The 9,548-nt window shown below is 37.2% G+C and overlaps 1 protein-coding gene across 2 annotated transcripts; it reads left to right on the forward strand.

Annotated features, from left to right (window-relative positions):
• The first annotated feature begins 53 nt into the window (after window positions 1–53).
• lin37 (lin-37 DREAM MuvB core complex component) lies at window positions 54–4,260 on the forward strand. Of its 2 annotated transcripts, none has more exons than XM_017309371.1 (9): window positions 54–470; window positions 754–829; window positions 921–968; window positions 1,101–1,130; window positions 1,213–1,298; window positions 1,447–1,607; window positions 2,267–2,411; window positions 2,521–2,591; window positions 3,832–3,921. In XM_017309371.1, exons 1-8 carry the CDS (start codon window positions 437–439, stop codon window positions 2,556–2,558), a joined length of 618 nt encoding a protein of 205 aa, XP_017164860.1. In that variant the 5' UTR covers window positions 54–436; the 3' UTR covers window positions 2,559–2,591; window positions 3,832–3,921. The 2 variants fall into 2 exon arrangements, with proteins under 2 accessions (XP_017164860.1, XP_008430626.1); XM_008432404.2 differs by having other exon boundaries at window positions 58–470; window positions 2,267–2,398; window positions 3,832–4,260.
• Window positions 4,261–9,548: the final 5,288 nt, after the last annotated feature.

Below are 9,548 nucleotides of genomic sequence, written 5' to 3' on the forward strand. Positions count from 1 at the left end.
ACCAATCGGGTGATTGGAGACCGGCAGCGCGCGGAAGAGGAAAGCCATCAAAGAGCTTGTCAAAAACAAGCTAACTTAGCAACGGTAGTTGAGCTAGTACCTTTCATTCTCCGAAACAGTAATAAACGAAGTAAGGTATTTATAGGTAATAATATGTAATTATTTTGGAGCTACTAGAACGACACATTTTTAGTATAAGTTTCTATATTTAGAATTTAGATTGTGGACTCGCTTTAACAGTTTATTTAGGCTAATGAAGAAGGGTGGCTAACTGGCTGAACAACTAACCGTAGCTAACTGGCTAACGTTGCTGTTACCGAGTAATCAACAAGAGGTCGTTGTTAGCTCAAAGACCCCGTAAACCTCTGTTAGAGGTACAAAAACAGCTGTTTTAAGTCTGTTTTTCTGAGCAGCCCTTGGGAATAAACTGAAAAAAATGCACCACGTCAAGATAAAAACAGAAAGGCCAGGTAAGACATTCATAATTATAATACTTAATAAAGTTGCCACCAATCCCAAAATAAAGTACTTCGGAAATAATGTTTTGTATTTTACATTATTATTGTATTGAAAATTACTTGAATAGGATTTGTGTTTGCTTTTCATGAAGTGTAGAAAACATGGGAAAACTAAAATGGTACATTTGCATTTATTTTGCATCTCCTCTAAGATCGTCATTTTTTTTAAAACATCCCTTTCTAAATCTCAGTGTATTTGTTAATTACTGTTTTATGAATCATTTTGCTTCTTTAGATCTGGAGAGCACAGGTGCTCGTGGCAGGTTGGATGCTGTCCTAAAGGGTCTCGTAGAAAAGACTGAAAATGAAAGGTTTGTAAAATTGTGCTTATAATCAATATATTGATTATCACAACTGTGAAAACTTTTGATGCTAACAGTTGTTTCTCTACACTTTAAACAGAGAACCAAATGAAGACCCAGGAAAGTTGTCAGTGGATGCTTTAAACAAGTATGGACTAGTATTAATTAATTTATTCTTTCACTTTATTAAACTTAGATATCTTTTTACCTCCACATTATTGCACCTTTGTGTCAGTATTGTTGGATTGTAGTCACCCAATGGCCTCTCTGCTCATTTTAGAGATTTGTCTCCGTCATCTGCTGGAAAAAGGTAAACATGTTTTTTGATGAACATACACATGTACACGTAGGTCCCAATGGTTAAATTATTTTTTTTTTTTCTTCATTTTCAGACCTTCAGCAAGATTTCCACAGCACAGAAGGAAGAAAAGAAAGGAGATGGATGAGGGCATCCCAGAGACCAATCAACATAAACAGAGTAAATTGAATGCAGATATTAATACAGTGACAGTTAGATTATTAATTGTGCCTCATTTATTGTTGGTCCATTTATCTATGTACTGTATTGTGAATTTGATCTCTTTTTATATGTCCTTGTATTTTCTGCCTTTTTCCCTTTTATTTAGATGCATACATTATTAAGTTGTTTGATCGCAGTGTTGATTTAGCTCAATTCAACACCACCACCCCACTGTATCCAATCTGCCGTGCCTGGATGAGAAACAATCCTTCCTACAGGGAACCTGCGGCTTCTCCAAGCTCCCCTCAAAGCATACCAGAAGAGGAGGTGGGAGTGTTAATAAGTTTGTCACTTTTATTTTCTTCATCACACACAAGCATTAACAAAAAAATTAGCAGAGTAAACTCTGGATGTTTATGACATTACAGTTGATGTTTTTTTTTGTTTTGGCTGTTTTTTTTTTTTTTTAAAAGCGAAAACATTGGTTAGGTAAATGTTTTTCTTGAACAGTTATAACCCATACTTTTTTTTGAATCTGTTTTCCATTTCCTTCTTCATCTTATGTTTGAGATTTCATGGAAACCAAGTCAGAACAAAAGGAGACAGATGCATAAAAAATGACTAAAAACTCCTAGGGTTCTTGTGGTTTTTAAAGTAAAGTGGTCATGTTCAAAGTGGGCAATTATGTAGTCAGTTTTAATAATGTCTATATAACCCTGTGAATATTAGAAACCTGACTTTGGAAAATCTACTTTACAAAGCATTTTTTTTTGCCACATATGTGGAAGTAAACAGCTAAACATTTAAGTTGGGCCAAATATCTGTTTTCATGTGGGTAGAGCCTTATTTGCAATTTAGTTAAGGTTGTTTTTAGTAGGTGACACATTTGTTAAAGCTCATCTCTGAATTATTACATTAGAATAGCTTGCATGAAAACGTTATTAAATTAGTTTTAATTTTGAAAAATAGTTTTTTGTTTTTTTTAGGTCACAGACATGATGAATGGCAAAGGTCAGAATGTGTACCGACTTCCTCCTCCATCTGCCTGCCCAGTTAACCCCTCTGGTGAACTCATCAATCTCAGGATCCCACAGACTGAAAAGCCCACTATTTCCAAGGTTCTAAAATCATGTGATTATTTCAGTGATATTTTTTTCTTTTTCAATTTTACTGGGAAATGGAAATACAAATCTCTACTTGTATACTATCTGTGGTGAATAAAGTTGCTCTCTTTGCACAGTTCACAGAGGTTCCTGTATCAGGAGCTCTCATCAGTGACCACATGGAACGCTGGAAAAAGATTAGACAGAAGTAAGTTCTTCATGAGCTGTTTTAGACCCTTTATCATTGCTTTTTGTTGTTTGTTGGAAAGATTTATTCTTGCTCAGAAACAGTCATGATAGTCCAATATTCACTTTCGGTGTCATCTGGGACTGTAGTTAATCTGATTCAGGATGCTTTTACCAACACTTATTGGTTAATTTATGATTAAGCAAGACTTGTGTGTTGGCAAAGCTATCTGTTTTGAACGTAAAGGGTGATTGTCAAAAACATATACGATTAAATAAATTAACTGTGGACAACCTGCCCATGAAAGAGTGAGCCAGCATTTCCAAGAGATTAAACTGCCAGAAAGTTATGGGGAGTTAAAATAAAAAACTTTTGAGAGCTTGAGTTTGCCTTTAAACTTTGAACACTCCCAGCTGCCCTCAGGTTTCCAACAAAATAGCTGCACAGCTGGTGCCATGGAAACTAAATGAAACCTTTAAAGATTTTTTTCCCAAATTTTCAGGATTAACACTTGCACCTACCTTTCTGAGAAGTTAAAAATACACTACAGCAAATTAAAAAATATATATTTTAAAAGTATTAGTAAATCAAAGAAAGTCAATGCAGAGATCTTAAATCAGAGTGATGTGAGTAAGATATAGTTTTTTTGGTCATCCAGTTCTGGGTTCTTTGACATTTTTTTTCCCTTTTATTTTCATTTCTGTGTTTTTGCTGGTTCATGCTGTGTAACCTTCTTTTGTGTTGGAGAAATGACTTCCTCACAAACGAGAGCGTGTTATACCAAATAGGTTTCCCGTGATCCCTACACATCATATGTGATAAAAGTTGCTCCATGGGGAAAATCAAATTTTTGGAATTCTTCAGAGCTTCCACTGTGCTCCTTTTTACCCACAGTGGTTCAGTAACTGAAATAAGCAGAAAGGGAAAGAAATTGGGTGCTAAGGTCATACTGTGTTTGGGTAACCAGTTGTGGTGCAATTGTTTTTGGTAAAAAACATTTTGAGAAATGACTTTGTTCCCCATTTGTTTTGAAAAGAAACGTATCTTAAGTTCCCCACATTTTCTACATACCATTTTCTACATAGATGCAAGAATATTAATTGTGAAATTTTTATAAAATGAGAATGGTGTAAATGCTAGCAAATAATAGCAGCAGGTTCGTAGTACAATAGAAACAATATCTTTTAACAATAATTAAATATGTCACAATGAACATTTTTTAATAGTTTTATATTTAAAAGCTTTTTTTTTCTTGCCGTAGATGGAAGGAATGCTCCAATAAAAACCAGATGAGATACAGTGAGAGCATCAAGGTTCTGAAGGAAATGAAGGAACTCTATGACCACTGACTGCCTGCCTTGTATTTGTTAGCTACCGAAAGGACTCTTCACAGTTGGAAAGGAGCCAATCATTCATAGTTGATGTTCGATGACTCCTGCATACAACCATAGATGAGTAAAAAAAAAAATAGCAGAACTTTGAACCTTAACAGACTTTTTGACCCTTAAGTTACAGAAAAGATATTTGACAATTTCCTGTGTGGGGCTATGTTGGAGTGTCAGACTTGATACTCAAGTACATTTTGTGTAAATGTCTAAATAAATGACATTTTCGGTGGTATTTTTCTCACACACACACACTGGTACGTCCTTGATAGAATCCAGAAATGATTAAAGTCTACTGTAATGTATTCCAGTGTTTGTGGTTTATGTTTTTTTTATCTATTACATAGATCTTTGTAGCAAAAAAATTTGAGCTGAAATGGTTGGTTAATTTCTAAACACGAGTTATCCATATTGATTTTTTTTTCTTGGAACATGCTTGATTTTTCTTTGTCTTTATCATGACTAATTAAAAGAGCTCAGTTTCATTATTCTGCAAGCGGGGGAGCCCCAAAAATCGGGTGTTCTCATTCTTTATCTCAAATGCAACGGACCTGATTAGGTATCAGGTAACAGAACCAAAAGACATACATTTCTTGGAATAATAAAAAAATTATGGTTACTGCAGCAACAAATTACTGCAGCATTTCACTATAGTGTCATTTAACTTCAGACTGAAGTTAACATACTGGACTTCTGTCTCATTGGCCTACTTTGTAGTTTTCTCATAATTGCTAGTTTGGTAGAATTGCAATAAGTGTAACTGGATAGATGCAAAGTTCAACTTCATTTGGTAGCTGTGGTCATTGTGTACTTGACTTTTTCATGTACCAGTAGTTTATATGTAATTCTCTGCCCAATATACAGTAAAAAGATGTAGTTATGTCTTTCTTTCAAAAGTTGTCTCTTCACTTTACAGAGAATATTGACTCATTAAGTCAGTTTGTTTCAGTACTTGTATCCAATCCAAATTCCAGAGTTTCAGTTCATCATGTTCATGTTCAACCCTATACCTGATACATGCAGGTTACATTTACACAACCGGTTGCAGTATTTTACCCTACTGATCATGTTTCAGATTGCACGGTCTAACCTTACAAACAGGAAGTGGAGCACAAACCACTGTGGTGTGCTGTAAGATAACATGCTGTTGAGCACGTGAGTAACATTCTTGTAAATAAGCTCACAAAAGTTCTTCAACAGTTTTTGTATCAGTATTCTTTTCATTATGCGTAAATCTGAATCATGGGATTGTGAAATGGAGTCCATTGTTGTTATAACTCTGTAACTAAGCATGTGTGGACAAACTTAACTTTACAATTTAATGTGAATTATGTTAAATTTTACATTTTGGAGGATGCAACTTTGAGCAATTCTGAATAGTTTCACATATGCTTGGCATCCATATAGGGTTTATTTCTACACTTTGCCAACTCCTTCAAAGTAAAAAAAAAAGCTTCCAGAATCAATTGCTCAGATCTCATGTGGTTACTTCACATGAGCAAGACCAATGAAAATGTCAAAAATTCACCGAAATTGTTTTTTATGCAACAAGGGCCAAAAAAAACAAAAAACAACTGAGAATAGTTTTGCTTTTAGAGTACTAAAGATTGGCTTAAAATATATTTGTGAAAATATTTGTTTTATCGTTGCAGCTGCTGATTTTATGTTGTCATAAAAAATGTGCGATTGAGTGGTTTTCTGTGGTCTTTGACTACGATACAAAAAAGCTTTGTATTGTATTTTGGCACCTAAGGAAGCTGATGCAGATATGTACTTTAAAAAACATAGACATTTTTGCTGTGGAAGCATAAAAATTAAATCTTCTGAAAGGCATAAAACAAACAACTCATCATTTATGCTAGTGCTGTTAATTCAATTTCATTAAAAAGGACCACAGATGTCCAGAGGCTTTTACTCAGAAGTAGATTTGGGTACACTCATTTACTAAATATTTAGTCATAGTTTCTGAAGAAAGAGTGACTCATATCTGTTCTGGGTGCTGACAATGCTCAGAGAAAAATAAAAGAAGATGACAGAAAAAAATCACCAAGTTAGACATTGTAATTTATTTCTGGACCTGTGAGATCTACAATGATTTACAGTTCTAAATTGGAAATTGAATTTCTACAAAAATCCTCTGTCTTTGTTCCATTATAATGTCATTTTATAGTCATAATGGTCATTTTCTTGTTGAGTTTGTAAAATTGAAGATATGCTTTTTCAACTTGACAGTTTTGGTCCTTGTTGCAAAAAAAGATAAAAAAAATTGGACACCACTGTCTTAAGGACGCTGAGGTGATTAGAGGGGTCTTCTGCTCATCTGCATTATTAGCTCTTATGTATCTCATACTTGTCTGGGTGTTACTCCATACATTACTTTTTGATTTGGCTGTCTTTGGACTTCATAAGACAAGGTGACCGACACCAGCAGATGACATGGTTATCGAAATCATCACTGACTGAGAAAACGTCCAAGTGACCTTTGCACTCTTCCTCCTGACTCTGGGACCTTGATTTTCAACCAAATGCAAAATGTACTTTCACCTGAAGAGGACTTTGGACCAGTCCAGTTCTTTTTCTCAAGTAAGACCCTTCTGATGTCTATGGTTCTGGAGTGACAAAACACACGGAAGGTGACAGTTGTACCCAGGGGTGAAAGTAGTTTTAAATTCTTGGGGGGTACTATGACAATATATATATATATATATATATATATATATATACAGGTCCTTCTAAAAAATGTAGCATATTGTGATAAAGTTCATTATTTTTCATAATGTAATGATAAAAATTTAACTCATATATTTTAGATTCATTGCACACCAACTGAAATATTTCAGGTCTTTTATTGTTTTAATACTGATAATTTTGGAATACAGCTCATGAAAACCCAAAATCCCTGTCTCAAAAAATTTGCATATTTCATCCGACCAATAAAAGTAATGTGTTTTATTTCCAAAAAAGTCAACCTTCAAATAATTATGTTCAGTTATGCCCTCAATACTTGCTCGGGAATCCTTTTGCAGCCTTCAATGCGGCGTGGCATGGAGGAAATCAGCCTGTGGCACTGCTGAGGTGTTATGGAGCCCAGGATGCTTCGATAGCCTTAAGCTCATCCAGAGTTTTGGGTCTTGCGTCTCTCAACTTTCTTTTCACAATATCCCACAGATTCTCTATGGGGTTCAGGTCAGGAGAGTTGGCAGGCCAATTGAGCACAGTAACACCATGGTCAGTGGTTTTGGCACTGTGAGAAGGTGGCAGGTTGTGCTGAAAAATGAAATCTTCATCTCCATAAAGCTTTTCAGCAGATGGAAGCATGAATTGCTCCAAAATCTCCTGATAGCTGCTGCCTTGACCTGCCCTTGATAAAACACAGTGGACCAACACCAGCAGCTCCCCAGACCATCACTGACTGTGGCTACTTGACACTGGACTTCTGGCATTTTGGCATTTCCTTCTCCCCAGTCTTCCTCCAGACTCTGGCACCTTGATTTCTGAATGACATGCAAAATCTGCTCTCATCCGAAAAAAGTACTTTGGACCACTGAGCAACAGTCCAGTGCTGCTTCTCTGTAGCCCAGGTCAGGCGCTTCTGCCGCTGTTTCTGGTTCAAAAGTGGCTTGACCTGGGGAATGCGGCACCTGTAGCCCATTTCCTGCACACGCCTGAGCACGGTGGCTCTGGATGTTTCTACTCCAGACTCAGTCCACTGCTTCCTCAGGTCCCCCAAGGTCTGGAATCGGTCCTTCTCCACAATCTTCCTCAGGGTCCGGTCACCTCTCCTCGTTGTGCAGCTTTTTCTGCCACACTTTTTCCTTCCCACTGAGGTGCCTTGATACACCACTCTGGGAACAGCCTATTCGTTCAGAAATTTCTTTCTGTGTCTCTTGCTTGAGGGCGTCAATGATGGCCTCCTGGACAGCAGTCAGGTCAGCAGTCTGACCCATGATTGCGGTTTTGAGTAATGAACCAGGCTGGGAGTCTTTAAAAAGAAGAAACCGAGGTCAATGGGAGAAATCTCAGACAGAGCACTGAAGGGAGATGAGAATCAAGCTGAATTGCATGGAAAGGTATCTGCCCAGCTAGTTTTCCACATCGGGTTGATGGGGTAACAGGTCCAGAAGGGAACCACAGGCATCTCTCCTAGGCCAGACTAGACACATAGACCATCTTCATCAGTTCATTTTAAATCCTGAATCGTATTCAAAAACAATCTAATTATTATTAATAATAATGTCACCAAAAGCTGCTATTGCTGCTCATCTGATGGAGACATAAGAGAGAAGCTACTATTCTTTTAAAAACAGATACAAACATTTGTTTACCAGTTGRTTTAATAGTTAAAATACAAGAAAAGTGAAAAGCCAACAGACTCATAACTAGTTTACAGGAAAGCATAGAAATGGACTCATTTATCTCCTTCCCGGCTATCAGCAATATGGGCTGCTGACGCTGTGCTGCTGTTGGTGTCGAGCTCTCAGTTACACAGAAAAAGTTGGAAGACATTACGTTCTGTCTATTGTTTACGTTTCTGCACCGTACAGAACAAATGTGTTCGAGTGGGCCGTTTACAACCCATCAAATATGGAGCGGCAGCGTCATTTCTTTGGGATCATCCTTTATTCTATTTTTATGCTAATGTGTAAAATTATTAAACTAAAATTCTTTCTTTGTAGCTCTTCTCCAAGCAGGCTGTGATGACTATACACAAGGAGAGACCCCGGTAGAAGGGATCGACTTATCAAAAATTTCTGAGGACATCTGCTCGGGCAAGAAAAGGGCAAGAAAAAAGGACTTACGTGTTCGATTCGCCGATCATCACAAAGATGGAAATTCTTGTTCATCTTGTTGTCCGTTATTTTGACGGACAACAAGACGGACATCAGCTACTGATATCAAAAGTGATCCCAACATCTGTTGCACTCCCCCCTAATTTTTTGAATGGCAGAGAACTTAGCATGTTATTTCCCCTGGGTTTTGGTATTGGATATTTGATTACATCAGGAATGAGGAACAGTTTTTACAAACTACTTTCTGGTAGCAATTTGGAAAAAAGTAGCTCTCAGGACGAGTGCACTTTCTCTCGGTAGGATATTGTCGCTGCTTTTCATTTTGATGCTTCCCCGGCTGGGGAAGTATTCTGTGAAAAGGCGACAGCTGAGTCTGAATACTGAACTTCTCCTTTGATGAAAATGGCAGTAGAAGACAGGACCCCTGAAGAGACCACTGTCCAGATAATGATTTTTCCCCGGCTGGGGCAGCTTGCTTGCAGACATCAGACCATAGTGAGAGTTTTCAGTCAGCTCTGTCTAGTGAAAAAGCAGTTTGGAGCGGAAAGGAAAAAGACAAAACTAGAAGAGAAGAGGCTGTGGGTGCTTGAGCACCTGCCCTTTTTGCTCCTTGCCCCCAAGTGCCCTTTTGGTCAATTTTTATTTATTTTTATTTTTTGTATTATTTTCTAAGCCCTCTTGTGACACATAACATGTACTAAAATTATTGTTATTTTATTTTTTTTTGTACAACACAATAAGCCCTCTGGTCACCTTGTTACCTTTGACCTTTTGCCCGTGACGCATGACGCAGTTGCCTCTCG

The sequence above is a fragment of the Poecilia reticulata genome, linkage group LG16, assembly GCF_000633615.1.
Source record: "Poecilia reticulata strain Guanapo linkage group LG16, Guppy_female_1.0+MT, whole genome shotgun sequence".
NCBI classification, from domain to species: Eukaryota; Metazoa; Chordata; class Actinopteri; order Cyprinodontiformes; family Poeciliidae; genus Poecilia; species Poecilia reticulata.

Coding starts and splice junctions, on each gene's coding strand:
- lin37 (XM_008432404.2), top strand. CDS start 437: ATGCACCACGTCAAGATAAAAACAGAAAGGCCAG. Junction 969..1,100: donor TCAGTGGATGCTTTAAACAA/GTATGGACTAGT, acceptor TGCTCATTTTAG/AGATTTGTCTCCGTCATCTG. Junction 1,131..1,212: donor CCGTCATCTGCTGGAAAAAG/GTAAACATGTTT, acceptor CTTCATTTTCAG/ACCTTCAGCAAGATTTCCAC.